Source organism: Lynx canadensis, chromosome A2, assembly GCF_007474595.2.
Source record: "Lynx canadensis isolate LIC74 chromosome A2, mLynCan4.pri.v2, whole genome shotgun sequence".
In the NCBI taxonomy this organism is placed as follows: domain Eukaryota; kingdom Metazoa; phylum Chordata; class Mammalia; order Carnivora; family Felidae; genus Lynx; species Lynx canadensis.
The window spans coordinates 13225781-13240750 of NC_044304.2; the positions used below are offsets into that span (position 1 = coordinate 13225781).

At 55.6% G+C, this 14970-nt stretch overlaps 1 protein-coding gene across 1 annotated transcript; it reads left to right on the forward strand.

Moving 5' to 3' along the window:
- The first annotated feature begins 4926 nt into the window (after window positions 1-4926).
- CCDC124 (coiled-coil domain containing 124) lies at window positions 4927-14899 on the forward strand. The gene is made up of 5 exons (XM_030304381.1): window positions 4927-4971; window positions 8800-8971; window positions 13489-13678; window positions 14201-14315; window positions 14451-14899. Exons 2-5 carry the CDS (start codon window positions 8813-8815, stop codon window positions 14656-14658), a joined length of 672 nt encoding a protein of 223 aa, XP_030160241.1. The 5' UTR covers window positions 4927-4971; window positions 8800-8812; the 3' UTR covers window positions 14659-14899.
- The last annotated feature ends 71 nt before the right edge of the window (window positions 14900-14970 follow it).

Below are 14970 nucleotides of genomic sequence, written 5' to 3' on the forward strand. Positions count from 1 at the left end.
ATAACTGTGAGCAGCAGCAGTTGCTCCTGATAGCCAGGAAGGGGGACTTCTGGCCGTTTTTGTGATTTGCAAGGTGTTCTTGTGTTTGCCCGTGCTCAGACATGATTATGAACGGGTCTTTCTGGGTTTTTATTTTTTTTTTCCGTTTTTTATTTTGATTATGATTATAGACCCACAAGGAGTTGCAAAAATAGTACAGACAGGTTCCCTCTGCTGATCACCCGGCTACCCCCAAAAGTCACTTGCGTATATTTGCAAAAGCAGGAAGTGGTGGCAAAAAAAAAAAAAAAATTATACACACACACATACAAGTACATTATACGTGTGTGTGTGTATATATATATATATATATATATATATATATATATGATGCGTGCATATTGCGTGAAGTAGAAGCATGGCAAAAAATAAAGGCAGATTACAATTATGTGTAATGACCGGCGTTTTGTATCTCTTCCTTACTTAGAAACCAAATTTCTTTTCCATTGCTGCCGCATCAGATGACCACACACTTAGCAGCTGAAAACAACACTCATTTCTTATCTCATTATTTTCTGTAGGTCCAGGCCCAGGTTCATCAGAGCTCAACTGGGCTTTGGGTTCGGGGTCCCACAATCCCAAGTCAACGTGAAATTCAGTGACATTTTTTTTCTTAAGTTTATTTATTTTGAGAGAGAGAGAGAGAGCAGCGAAGGGGCAGAGAGGGAGAGAGAGAGAATCCCAAGCAGGCTCCGCGCTGTCCGTGCAGAGCCCAACATGGGGCCCGAACCCACGAACTATGAGATCATGACCCGCGCCGAAGGCAGACGCTTCACCGACTGAGCCACCCGGGCGCCCCCAGGGTTTTGTGTCTTTTCGACAATTTTGTCCCATTAGCCGGAGGAGATGCTCTGAGAACATGCGTGGAGTGCCATTTCCATTAAATCGTCTTTAAAGTTTCCCAAGTGAGGAGGAAAGGGAGAAAGACAGAAAAAAAAAATGAGGGGAGTCCTTTTCAGGTATGACATTTCCACTCGGTCAAAGGACCGAGAAGTTTCAGTGGAGGAAAACCCATTGGCACAGGCACACAAGCACAAACAGAGTCATTACACCCAGTTCAAACATTCATCTGGGTCCTTGATAATCTCATCAAACCGTGGATTGCGGAGCCCAGCCCTTGTTACAGACGCCCCAAAGTCTAAAACAAACAAAGGGGTGTTTGGCCAAATGGGTCTGTTTAGACAGGATGATCTCCCTGTGACAGCCTTTTTCTTTCTTGTTTCTAGATCCCTGTCCAATGAAAGGCCCCACAGTGGCCACTGCAATCCGAAACTTTGTTCCAACTCGTCCCCGATGGGGACAGTCCCAGCAGAGAGCGCCGTGTTCGAGTTAACGTGACGGAAACACGAAAGACGCAGGTGCTTGGCCCGGACCAAGCGCAGCTTTTGATGGAGGAAACTCCACAAGAACAGCAACGAGTGCTGGGAGGGCCCCTGTGCGACCTCGGCTTTCCAGAACTTTGCTAAAGGCTGGTCGATACCCATCGGAGGCCGAGATGAGATCAGCCTGGATTTAGAGTGGACCCTCAACCCAATGACACGTGTCTTTAGAAGAGACACAAGGGAAGGCCGTGTGAGGAAGGAGGCGGAGACTGGAGCGATGTGGCCCCGAGCTGAGGAATGCCTGGGGCTGCCGGAAGCTGGAAAAGGCAAAGAAGGATGTCCCCCAAAGAGCCCTTGGAGGGTCCTGGGTGGGGGCAGCGAGGGTCTTGGCGGGGTCTCGACAGGATGCCCATCCCTACTGATGCCCTACCAGACATACCCGTAGTCAGACCGAGCTGGGTGTAATGGCTTATTGCAGGGGGGCTCTGTGTAGCATCCCAGAAAGAGGGGGTTAGGAAGGGCTTATTATAAAACTGGGGCTTACGTGAGGCGGTTTGAGGACGGGGAGGTTTGGCCCTCTCGGTGGTTTGTGATCATGACCTTGTGTTTGTCTGAGGTCAGATGCACCGGAGGGGGCTTGTTTTTGCCTTGCTTCATCCTGGCTAGAGTGGCCTTTTCTGATACTGACGTTCTGTGAATTACGTCACGTAGGAGAAAACCATAGCGCAGCTGTAGACGCTGGGCCAACTCCCACCGGACCAAGGTCACGGTCCGCTTTCTTCTTTCTCACTTTACACCTATCACCCGGCCTTTGCACATGCCATTCCCTCTGCCCAGAACGCCTTTGTCTCCCTTTCTTCATGCAGTCCTGTTTAAAGGCCACCTCCTCTGAGAAGGCCTCTTTGATCACCCAGCCTGCTGGCTTCTGTCACCCACTCTCAACGTGGGGAATATCTTCTGAGTATGGTGAAGATCATAATTTGGGGGGGGGGGGCGCCAGGGTGGCTCAGTCGGTTAAGCGTCCGACTTCGGCTCAGGTCACGATCTCCCGGCTCATGAGTTCGAGCCCCGCGTCGGGCTCTGCGCTGACAGCTCGGAGCCTGGAGCCTGCTTCGGATCCTGTGTCTCCCTCTCTTTCTGCCCCTTCCCCGTTCACGCTCTGTCTCTCTCGGTCTCAAAAGGAAACAAACATTTAAAAAATAAAGGATCATAATTTTTCTGTGTGTGACTTCCTGACTGTGTGAGCCCCAGAAGACCAGGGACCACGTCTGTCTAATTTTTTTGTAAATGCTTATTTATTTTGAGAGAGAGAGAGAGAGAGAGAGAGAGCAAGAGGGGGAGGGGCAGAGAGAGAGAGAGAGAGAGAGAGAGAACATCCCAAACAGGCTCCACGCTGTCAGTGCAGACCCCCACATGGGACTCGATCTCACGAACGATCGCGAACCGAGCCGAGATCAAGAGTCGGACGCTTAACCATCGGAGCCACCCAGGTGCCCCCAACTTGTCTCTGTATTCCAGCACAGGCTCGAAGTAGGCACTCAACACTTGTTTGAGAAGGAGAGCATCGAAGAGCTGTAGTGTCACCATGATAGAAGCTAAGAATCCTTAGGACGGGGAGTAGAACTGTGAGGCAGAGTGCCTGGCCGGTGGCAAAAGTCATCTTGCAGAAGATTTTGCTTGTTCTGGAACGATTCACTTGACCTACACCTCTGAGTTATGTCAATATGAAGCAAGAGGCATCCTGCCCCCGGGAAGGTGTGACGAGCCAATCTCTCTTTTAAATTATTATTAGCATTTTTTTTTTTTTTAAACCTGGCTCTTTACCAGCAGAAGGTTGACTAGGTGTTGGCTTTGCTGCCTCCACACATCCTGTACCTAATACTGAACAATACAGGTGACCCTTAAACTGCATGGGTTTTTAACCGCACGGGTCCACTTATCCAAGGGTTTTGTTTTGTTTTGTTTTGTTTTCTCCATAAATGCAGTACAGGGCTACCAATGTAATTTCTCTCCCTGATGCTTTTCTTAGTAACATTTTTTTCTGTAGCTTACTTTCTTGTAAGAATGCATTACATAATCTATATAACATGCCAAATATGCGTTAAGCAACTGATTGTTATTGGTCAGGCTTCCGGTCATTCGTCATTAAGTTTCTGGGGAGTCAAAAGTTACAGGCAGATTTTTTTTGCAAGGTTTTTTGTTTTTTTTTTTTTTTTTTTTTAATGTTTCTTTAACGTTGAGAGAGATAGAGAGACAGAGCGCGAGCAGGGGAGGGGAAGAGAGAGAGGGAGACACAGAATCTGAAGCAGGCTCCAGGCTCCGAGCTGTCAGCACAGGGCCCGACGCGGGGCTCGAACTCACGGACGGCGAGATCAGGACCTCAGCCGAAGTCCGACACAACCGACTGAACCACCCAGGCGCCCCTATACGCAGACTTTCGACCCCGTGGGAGTCGGTGCCCCTAAATCCTGTGTGGTTCAAGGGTCGGTTGTACATGTTTTCTGCTGAGGCTGCTCTAGCTGCGTGGGTTCCGTCCCATGTCACAGCCACGGGAGAAGCAGAAAACAAACAGGTCAACAAATGGACAACGCAAGCTGATTCTCTGACCGAAATAAAGGAGTCTTGAAAGGCAGTGGGAACCCACCAGGCTCTAGAGCAAGGTCCTGGCAGTGTGACTGGGGTTGCCTTTCAGAGAAGGACTCTGTGGTCCACTCGTCCTGCCCGGACGGTCCCCTAGATCCAAACCCTGCCTCTTTCCCCACAGCCAGGTCCAGGGTAACCACCCTCAGACCCCTAGTACTCCCCATTTTTACAGATGAGGACACGGAGCCCCAGGAAATGCAGAAACTCTCAAGTGTAGGTGCCTGGGACAAATTGGCCCCCCAAACTAATTGCTGAATAAAATAAAAAAGCAAGGTGCGTGTGCAGGAGATGGGTGAGAGTGGAGCATTTCAGGAGGGGCCGGCGAGGAATTTGAGCTGCTGGGGGGGGGGGGGGGGGCTTACATTTTGAGTAAATTCACTTCCTGGTGTCTCTGAGCCTCGGTTTCCCCAGCTGAACGGGGTGGGGTGGTTCGTTTCTCTGCCACTTTCTCCGGCCTCCCCTCTCCCAGCTTCGCAGGTGGGACGCAGAGAGTGTGGATTAGAAGAGCGCCTTCCCAGCGCAAAGCGACAGCACAATTTGGGAGGATTCTTCTGGGCTTGGCCGGCTGCGGACAGCGACTGGACCGCGGGCTCTGGCGCCCCCTGGTGGCAGGGCAACTCCCGCCTGACGCCGTCGGACCACGTGTGAAGTGGAGGTCGCCATATTTCATCCGGGCAACGGCCATCTTGGTAAAGGCGACATTCTAGATTGTCGTTTTTAGCCGCCCCTCCTAGTTTGCCAATATCTGAAGCGAGAGGAGGGGGTGGGGGCCTCATAAAATAGCCTCTTCGCGGAGAGGAAAAGAAGTGGCTGATAACCTTGGCTCGGGTGGGAGGCCAGGGAGCGCTTCCCTTACCAAGATGGCGACAACGCTGACACGTCATCAGCCCGCGCCTCCGGGAGCTCGGCGCGCAAGCCCTGCGGTGACGTCATGGATTCGCGACCGGGCCGGCGCTGGGGGAAGGAGGTAGGAGCGGCCGCGGCGCGGGCGGAGCCGGGGGGCGGGGTGCGGGTGGGCCCGGCGGGGTGGCTAGGCCTGAGACCGTCTCCCTGGGGGGGCTGGCGGTGGGGTGGTCGGAGACCCGGGCACTTTCAGCGTCCAGGCAAGACGGCTCTCGCGGGGGCTGTGCCCATTTCCCGGAGCGGGCGACCGAGACCCGGGGAGAACTGCGTCCTTTTGGAGGCCAGCCAGCTCCAGCCCTGCCAGGCTTGGGGGTGACAGAGCTGGGTACGGACGCCCCCCCGGTGTCTTGCAGTGGGGTCAGGACTGGGGAGACGCACGACGGGCAAGGGGGAGCCCGGAAGGGGTAGCGGGAGGGCTTCTTGGAAGAGGCGGTGTTGAGCTTTATCTTCTATTCTCTCTTTACTTTTGCATCCAATCAACCACGTGGGTCTGGATTCCGTCCTAAACGTACCCCCTTGTCCATCCGGAGCCACTCCCCGGATCCCTGCCTGAGTTCCTTGCTTATCGCACCCCTACAGTTCGCCTCTTATCTGGAGCCTGCTTTGGATTGTGTGTCTCCCTCTCTCTCTCTGCCTCTCTCTCTCTCTCAAAAATAAATAAACATTAAAAAAATGAAAATAAATAAATAGTCAATTGGGTAAAAAGAGGCGTGAAGAGCAGCCAGGCGGAGGATGCAGCAAGTGCAAAGGCCCTGAGGTGGGAACCTGCAGTATGTTTGGGAAATGGCAGGGAGGCTGGTGTGGCTGCCACCAGTGAGTGAGGGGAAGATGGAGGGAGAGTAGGGTGGCAGGTTTTCTCTCTTTAAAGTTTATTCAGAGAGAGAGAGAGAGCGCGCGCGCACACAAGTGGGAGAGGGGCAGAGAGAGGGAGAGAATCCCAAGCAGGCTTCACACTGTGTGGATCCCCACGTGGGGCTCGACCCAGGAGATCATGACCTGGGCCAAAACCAAGAATCAGAAGCTCGATCCAATCGGGCGCCCCGGGCGCCCCGGGTGGGGAGTTTTCTAATCTGTAACTTGGACAGTGACTCCCAATTCTTGGCACTCCCCTGGAGAATCCAGGGTGGGGGTGGTTCTATTGAGTATATTGTGGACACTCAGTAATGAATGCTGACTTAGGTGGTCAAGGAGCAGCTGGGAGGCCCGCGGGATCAGGCCAGCACATCCCCCTGTGGCAGCTCTTAAATAAAGGGGGTCGGGAGAGGGACTGGGGTCCATGCTGTGTCTCAGCTCAAGGGGAGCACTTCGGCTGTGATCGCAGCTCTGAGTCTCCTGGGTCCACTGATCGCCCCTACTTTGCCCTGCTCTGCCCCATGGGGTGCTCTCCTCAGTCTCAGCCTGGACCACCTGGCCAGGAGGCCACCCCTTGATGTTACGTGGGGGGGGGGGCAGTGGCCTCAGAATCCTGATCCGCGGGGAACATCAACGGGGCCTGTCGGGACGTGGGCCAGCGGTTAGGAGCACAGAGTTGGGATTGGGGCTCTGGCCCTGGGTTGGAATCGGGCCTCCTCCACTAACCTGCTGTGTGGCCCTGAGCATACTACTTACTCCTGCAAAGCCTTAGGTTCCTTCGTCTGTAAAATGGGGCTGAAAGTAGCCTCTGCTGCTGCTGCCGGGGGATGAAGTGGTTTAGCGTGTCCCTGGTGCCGGGCATCGGTCCGAGTTGACGTCGTTACTACTGCCCGGCTCCATCCGACCCCACACCTCCCGTTCTGCCCATCGCATCACTGTCGTCCCCTGGCCTATCCGCACAGCAGCCACAGTGGGCTTGGGAGCAGCCTGAATCAACATGTGTCCGTGCCCTGCTCCGGGCTGCTTAACGCCTCCCTGGTGCCCAGAGAATAAAATCCTTGCTCTTCCTTGGCCCATAATACCCCACTCTGACAGCCCCGTGCCCTCCCACCCTCTTTTCCTCCCCCTCCCCAGCGCTCAGTGGCCTCATCAGTGCCGCAGGGTCTTTGCATATCCTGTGCCCTCTGCCCAGAAGCCTCACCGCTTCACCCTCACAGAACTGCCTCTGACCCGTCCTTCGGGGCTCAGCTCTGCCGTCACATACCAGGGTTGTGAGAATCCACTCAGACGCTGCGTACAAAACACGAAGCCCAGTGCACGGAGCTGCTGCAGATGGGAGCTGATGTTAGAGTTTCCAGAGGGCTCCAAGGTGGAAGCTCCTTGCCCCACAAGTCACACAGCTAGGAGGCTGGAATGGGGTGGCCTGGTGGTCCTGGGTCAAAGTGGCCCCCACGTTCTCTCCCCTTCGTCTGTGGATGCTGGGCCTATTTCCCTAAGGGGACTGAGCTGGAGATATTCAGGGGAGACAAACAACCCAGGAGTCAGGAACATCAGCCCATTTCCCAGATGACGAAAACTGAGGCCCGGAGGACTGAAGGCACATGCCCTGGGCCGCACAGCCTTCCCTTTCTCACCTGGAAGGCAGGCTTTGGAGGTGAGACTCTAGGCTCAGAGCTATGTGACCTGGCCAGGTACCTTGACTTCCCCATCTCAGAATTGGTCACAGGGGCAGTGCCCACATTTAAAGCTTTGGAAGCATTCATGAATTTTTTTTTTTTTTTTTTTTGAGTAAGCTCCGTGCTGTGGGACTTGAACTCATGACCCTGAGATCAAGAGTCCCATGCTCTACCGACCGAGCCACGTAGGCACCCCGCTTTGGAGCCATTCAGTTGAGTTGGTCCATATGAAGGGGTTAGTGGAGGGAGGGTGGTGCCTGCCGTTTGTGTATGTCATTTCCCCAGCACCCGGCGTGGGACTTGCACCGACCATGTGCCTCCTGGACAACAGCTTTCCAGTTATACATCTCCTGGGTCACTGGGAGCAGTTCACGGCAGCCGAGTACCCAGCGAGGAGGATTTGGCCTCAGGGTTCTGGGGACTGAGGTGTCATAAGTGGCAGAATAGGAGGGGCCACACACAGACTGGCCCGCAGGGGTCCGCCGAAGCGTGACTCCAAAAGCCAAAATGTGGAGGGGTGCCTGGGTGGCCCAGTCAGTGAAACATCCAACTTAGGCTCAGGTCGTGATCTCACAGTTTGTGTGTTCGAGCCTCACGTCGGGCTCCGCGCTGACAGGGTGGAGCCTGCTTGGGACTCTCTCTCTCTCTCTCTCTCTCTCTCTCTCTCCCCCTCTGTCCCTCCCCCCCCACCCCCTCCCACTCGTGTTTTCTCTCAAAATAAATAAATAAACTTAAAAAAATGATGAAAAAAAAATGAAAGCCAAAAAGCGGAAACAACCCGGGTGAACGTTAGTGGTGAACGGATAAACAAAATGTGGTCAATCTGTACAATGGAATATTACTCGGCCATAAAAAAAGAACGAAGGACTGACGTGCTAAAAAGCATAGAGGAACCTTGAAAACATCACACCGAGTGAAAGAAGCCAGACCACAAAAGGCCACAGAATGCACCGTTCTGTTTATACGAAACGTCCAGAAGAGGCAAATCCGTAGAGACAGAAGGCAGATCGGTGGTTGTCAGGGGCTAGGGGGAGGGGGGAGGGTGCGTGACTGTTTGTTAGTGGGTGCGGGGTTTCCTTTTGGGGTGCTGGGAATGTTCCAGAACTATAGAGGCGATGGTTGCACGACATTGCGAATGTATTAAATGCCACCAAATTGGGCACTTGAAAATGGTTCATTTTTTGTTGCATGAATTTCACCTCAATCCATTTTTTTTTTTTTAAAGGAAGATCACTAAGTCTGAGGCCCTCATTTTCCAGACAAGGCCCTTGAGGCTCCAAGGGGCTCTTGACTGCAAGTGTGGGCGCGGGGGCGCCGAAGGCCGGCCTGCCCCCTGCTCACTGGTCCCTGCCCTCCTCCCGCAGCCTGCTGAGGGATATGCCCAAGAAGTTCCAGGGTGAGAACACCAAGTCGGCAGCGGCCCGGGCGCGGAGGGCTGAGGCCAAGGCGGCAGCTGATGCCAGGAAGCAGAAGGAGCTGGAGGATGCCTACTGGAAGGATGAGGACAAACACGTCATGAGGAAGGAACAGCGCAAGGTGGGTGGTTCCCAGGCTCCCGCAGCTGCGGCTAAGGTGGGCAGTCAACATGGAAACGAGGTAGAAGGTGGCAGGAGGCCCTGGGGCTTTGGCTGGAAAGTAAGAAGGCCCTGGACGTAGACCAAGGATGAGGAGGGTGGTGGAGGCAAAGGGCCGGGGGTGGGGGGGGGGCTCGTTAGGCAAGGCAGCCACCACCCCCTGCGGGCTCCTCTCTCTCCTCCGTGTAATGTCCGGGCTGGGTCAGACTGGCGCTTCTCAGCCTCGAGCAGTTCTGCACCCAGCGGGCACTTGGCAACATCCGGAGACATTTTGGGTTGTCACGGCCGGTGGGTGGAAGGGGCCACTGGCATCTGGCGGGCGGGGGCCGGGATCGCTGCTCAACACCCTTCAGGGTCCGGGACAGTCCCGCCTTGAAAAGAACGAGACAGCCCCAGACGTCCGCAGCGACAAGGCTGGGAGCTGCTGTACTAGGTCCCCCGCATCCACCCTGCTGACCCCAGGGCTCACAGGCTCTTCTAGGTGTGTGCAAAAACACAGAAGAGTGCGGGGATGGCCATCTGTCCCCTAGTGGGTCCCAGTGTCAGGCACCCAGTGGGTAACTGAATTGGTGTCTGAGAAGTGGATCACGGGTGACGCTGACTGGCTCTGTCCAGTAGGTGGCGCCAGAGACCCACTGTCGCTGTCTGTGCGTGTTCTCGCCCACCCCCCCCCCCCGGGGGGGAGGGGTGGGTGCTGATCAGAGGTTCCTGACCAGACTGGTAACAACTGTAGAAAATAGCACTGGTGACATACCTTCCCTGCTTGCCCAGTTCCGGGCATGCCTGGGTGCTTTTGTGAGTTTTCCCATCATCTTGCTGTGCAGGACTGGATCCTGCCTTATTTTTAGTTGGACATGGCACGTCATTGGTTCCCTCCCCACACCCTGTGCTGCATTTGGTCCATGGAGGTCTTTCAAGTTTCTTTTTGACTGCCAATATTTTGATAATATAGGATAGTTGAAAACCCAAAAGAAAAAAAAACATCGTCTGCCAAAGAGCCCTTATGCATTACGCAGAGAGAAAAAGCCAGAGACCTTTTTTTTCTTTTCTTTTTTTTTTTTTAAAGTAGGCTCCATGCCCAGCACGGGGCTTGAACTCGCGACCCTGAGATCAAGACCTGACCTGAGCTCAGGAGTCAATGTCTAACTGCCTGAGCTAACCAGGTGCCCCACAGAGACCTGAAGCAGAGGTAGCAGCCCAGGCCCCAGGCCCCAAGAGCCCTCCCTGGGCTAGTGTCTTGGGCTCTGGGGTCCCTGGGTGAGAAAAGTGCGGCACGGATAAGGCAGGAAGCCCAGGTCCCAGGGCTGTGGGGAAGGGCTGGGACTAGCCGAGGCCACGGGTCTACCTTTTGGTCTGTTACAAGGGTTGGCTTAAAGGACAGGCCCTGTCCTGGGTGTGTGGCTTAGGGAGCTGTCTGTCTGCCCGCCTGTGTAGCATGCGCCTACAAGAACATGCAGAGCAGAGGTCGGATAGGCTGGAGGGGCCAGATGAGCTCTCACAGCTTTTTGACCCTGTCCTGGCACAGAGCCACCATATGCAAATGGACTAAAACCTTTACCAAAACAGGAGGAGGACTGTAGTTTGCCAGCCCCTGCCGTCTGGAATATTCCCAGCCTCCAGGCCCTTCCCAGGCAGTCCACCCTCCTGACTGTTTTGCATGGAGTTGCCAACATTGGGTGGTTTTCTGCGGTTTGTCTAGCCCTCTTCCTGCTGATGGGCATGTGGTGCCCACAGTTTACGTGGCCCACCTAGTCCTTCTTTTCTTCCCTATACAACAGCTGCTTTAAAAACATTGTTTCTGTGGGAGCCCCTGGGTGGCTCAGTGGGTTAAGCGTCCCACTCTTGGTTTCGGCTCAGGTCATGATCTCAGTTCGTGAGCTCGAGTCCCGCATCGGGCTCTATGCTGACAGCACGGAGCCTGCTTAGGATTTCATATATACATGAAAAAAACGTTTCTATGAAAAAAGCAAATCTGGGCGCCTGGCTGGCTCCATTGGTGGAGCATTCGACCCTTGATCTCAGGGTTGTAAGTTCGAGCCCCACGTTGCGTGTAGAGATTACTTAAAATAAAATAAAATCTTTTATTTTTATTTATTTAAAAAGACTTTTTTTTAATGTTTATGTTTGAGAGAGAGAGAGAGAGAGAGAGACAGAGCGTGAGCAGGGGAGGGGCAGAGAGAGAGGGAGACACAGAATCGGAAGCAGGCTCCAGGCTCTGAGCTGTCAGCCCAGAGCCCGACGCGGGGCTCGAACCCACGAACCGTGAGATCATGACCTGAGTCAAAGTCGGACATTCAACTGCCTGAGCCACCTAGGCGCCCCCTAAAATCTTTTAAAAAAGAAAGGAAGAGGGGCGCCTGGGTGGCTCAGTCCGTTGAGCGTCCGACTTTGGCTCAGGTCATGATCTCGTGGTCCGTGAGTTCGAGCCCCACGTCAGGCTCTGGGCTGACAGCTCAGAGCCTGGAGCCAGCTTCAGATTCTGTGTCTCCCTCTCTCTCTGACCCTCCCCCATTCATGCTCTGTCTCTCCCTGTCTCAAAAATAAATTTAAAAAAAGTTAAAAAAAAAATAAAAAAAAAAAGGAAGAAAAAAGCAAATTCATGCTCACTCCAAAACACTAAAAAACCCACGTCCTCCCTCACGTGACACCAGACTTTTCTCACCCAGTGTCCTACCCTAAAGCCCGTGTCTTCAGTTCAGTAGGGTCCCATAGCCATATTTCTCCTGGCCACCAGGCAGCGGTCACGGATGGGGCCATAATTCATACCGCCCCCTCCCCCGCCGCCCGGAAGTCAGCAGTTTATCTCCACTTGTTCCGTATTAAGCAGCTCTGCCTGAGCACCTGACTCTCCGGGTTCCACGTCAATTATTTATGAGACTCACTTTTTATGGTGCAGGAATATTCTGCAGAGTGGACTTATCGTCACCCGTCACCAGATACTGCCAATTGCTGATGGCTCTTTTTTTTACAAACTGCAAGTGACTTTGTCACAAAATTTTGCTGAATGTCAAAGCATAAATGCTCATGCTTCCTCCTCAGTCCCATGTCACTAGAGACCTAACGGCCGCAAGCGAGTGTCTTTCCTGAGTTATTGGAGCTTTTTGGAATTCATGCATTCATGCAGCATACTTTTACTAACACCTACTGTGTTACTGGGCCTGGGGCCAGCAGGCAGCTGTTCAAAACCCAGCCCAGGGCCTGCCTCCTGCCTCCAGGACAAACCAGATAGTCAGAAGACCAGAAGCAGGGATTTGCGGAACACGGGAAAGAGCCATGGGGCGGAGGCGCCGATAAGGAGCCAGGAGCTTGGGAGGAGCCGGAGTTAGCCGGGGAAGGAGGCCTCGGCGCCCCAGGAGGAGAGGACAGCCAGTGCAAAGGCTGAGGCAGGGCCGTGTTGGGGACAGAACGAACATGGGCTGTATGAGTACCGTGCAGGGACGAGGGGGCCTCGGGAGGACATTACCTCTAATGGATGGGTGAACTCAGGCTCGGACAGTGGCCCTGCCTGAGGTGCCTGAACACAGATGTGGGGGCCCTTAACCTTTAACCTCGCCTCCACTTTCCTGCTGGGCAGGCAGGTTAGAGTTCAGAGGCCCAGGGGGACACTTCGTTCCACTATAGGAGTGTCACAGAGGGCACTGAAGGAGTGGGGATCACCCCCAGGGCATGGAAGTCAGGTGGCAGAGTTGTAGGCAGAGGGTAGGCAGGTGGAGGTGCCTGAGGTGCAGGGCCCTGTGGGGGTGCGGGTGGGAGGTGGCCGAATATTCCAAGCCTGTGGTTGCCCTGCACTACAAATGAACCAGGCCGTGACTCTGCCCCCTGGTGGAGGTGGTGAGGGGCAGCGGCCAAGGGCAAGTCCTGTAGGTCAGATGGCATGAAGGCCTCCCTGGGGGGCAAGGTGGGACCAGTCACAGCCCCCGCGACACTTGGCTAGGGACAGTGCCCATAAGGGCAGACCCCTGCCCCAGCCAGAAAATGGGCTCAGACCTTCCCTGGGTCCTGTCACCTTCGGAATCCAATACAAACCCCTCCCTTGAGGCCCCTTGGGGTCCCACCCTATGTCCTCCCCACCTCTTCTCCTGCCGAGCTTCCCCTCCCTGCTCCAGCCACACCAGCCTTTGTGAGTCTCTCGTCTGTCCTGCCAGGAGGTTCCTGCCTCAGGGCCTTTGCACCTGCATTCCCACCTCTAAGGACTTTCCTGTCCTCCATCTCTCTTCCTGTCTGGCTCCTCCTCCAGCCCAGGTGTCGCTTTTCCTTCAAGAGCCACCATCCACCTGCCCTGGCCAAGGTTCCCTTTGCTCCCATGGTACTGTAGGCTGGGAGCCCTCAGGTAGGCCTGTTGTGCTCCAGCTGTGTCCGCTGTGCCCAGCACAGGGTCTAGCACACAGCAGGGCCTCAGTCTGCCTTGGGTGAGATAGATAAAAACCCAGACCTCATGCCAGTGGTGGGGCCCACTCCTGATCGCCTCCCTCCCCCCAGGAGGAGAAGGAGAAGCGGCGCCTGGAGCAGCTAGAGCGCAAGAAGGAGACGCAGCGCCTGCTGGAGGAGGAAGACTCCAAGCTCAAGGGTGGCAAGGCCCCCCGGGTGGCCGCGCCCAGCAAGGTCACCCGCGCCCAGATTGAGGAGACGCTCCGTCGAGACCACCAACACAAGGAAGCCCCAGACCCAGGTGGGGCTTTGGCTCGCTCTGGAGCTGCCTTTCCCCCCACTAAAGGCCAGGCCGCAGGACTAACCCTGGCTGAATCTAGAGCCCCTTCCTCACCCCCAGAGAAGCTGCCTGGGCTGTGTGGTGAAGCAGGGGTGGGCGGCGTCCTGGCAGGCCTGGCTTTGAGCACCTGAGAGCATGGGCACAAACACGTGTGTATTTACTTGCTGTGCATCTGACCTCCGCTTGTGGGCCATGGGGTCTCCGGGGACCGAATGGGGTGCCCGGAGGGCAAGGAGACAGCAGCCAGGAGTGGGGGTGCCTCCTGTGTGCTCAGTTGCAGGGAAGTCAGGATGGCAGCGGGGCCTGGGCAGGGGCCTGGGCGCTGGGAGGACGGGAGGGCGCCCCCATCGTTCTTTGCCTGCTTGCCTCCTTCTCTCTCCTCTCTTCCCCCACTGCGTCGCTCTCATCTCTCCGGAGCTCTGCATCCCCGCTTATCTCTGTCCCTGTGTGTGTCCCTGTCACTTGGCTGTCTTCCGCCCCCAGCCGAGAAAGCCAAGAGCCACTTGGAGGTGCCGCTGGAGGAGAATGTGAACCGCCGCGTGCTGGAGGAGGGCAGTGTGGAGGCGCGCACCATCGAGGATGCCATCGCGGTGCTCAGGTGATGGGGTGGGGCTTGAGCGCCGGGGGTGGGGCTATGTGCCTGGGGGCGGAGCACGGCCCTCCCCGAGGGCGGGGCCGCACCCTAGACCCCTCCCCCCCTCACTCCGCTCTCCTCCTCACTGTCCTCCCCTAGCGTGACGGAGGAGGCTGCAGACCGGCACCCAGAGCGCCGCATGCGGGCGGCCTTCACCGCCTTCGAGGAGGCGCAGCTGCCGCGGCTCAAGCAAGAAAACCCCAACATGCGGCTGTCGCAGCTGAAGCAGCTGCTCAAGAAGGAGTGGCTGCGGTCGCCAGACAACCCCATGAACCAGCGGGCCGTGCCCTTCAATACCCCCAAGTGAGCCCAGAACTGGGGGAGCCGCCCTACAGGCGGTCAGGGTCATGACCTCACACGCCGTCCGCTGGGTCAGCTGCGTGGGTTACAGAGAGGTCCCGGGCTGAGGCAAGCATCCTGGGGGCTAGGTGGCATCATCGGTCGTGCCTCCCACCGGAGGGTCCCTGCTTCAAGTGACACCCACCACCCCCTTCCTGCGCCCGTGGAGCCCTGGGGCTGATGCCCAATAAAGGCAATCGTGAGGCAAACCGTGCACTCGACGTCTCTGTGGGTGGCGGGTGGGTGGATGGGTGGTGGGGAGAGGAGGGCTGGAATGCAG

Coding starts and splice junctions, on each gene's coding strand:
- CCDC124 (XM_030304381.1), top strand. CDS start 8,813: ATGCCCAAGAAGTTCCAGGGTGAGAACACCAAGTCGGCAGCGGCCCGG. Junction 13,679..14,200: donor CAAGGAAGCCCCAGACCCAG/GTGGGGCTTTGG, acceptor TTCCGCCCCCAG/CCGAGAAAGCCAAGAGCCAC. Junction 14,316..14,450: donor GATGCCATCGCGGTGCTCAG/GTGATGGGGTGG, acceptor GTCCTCCCCTAG/CGTGACGGAGGAGGCTGCAG.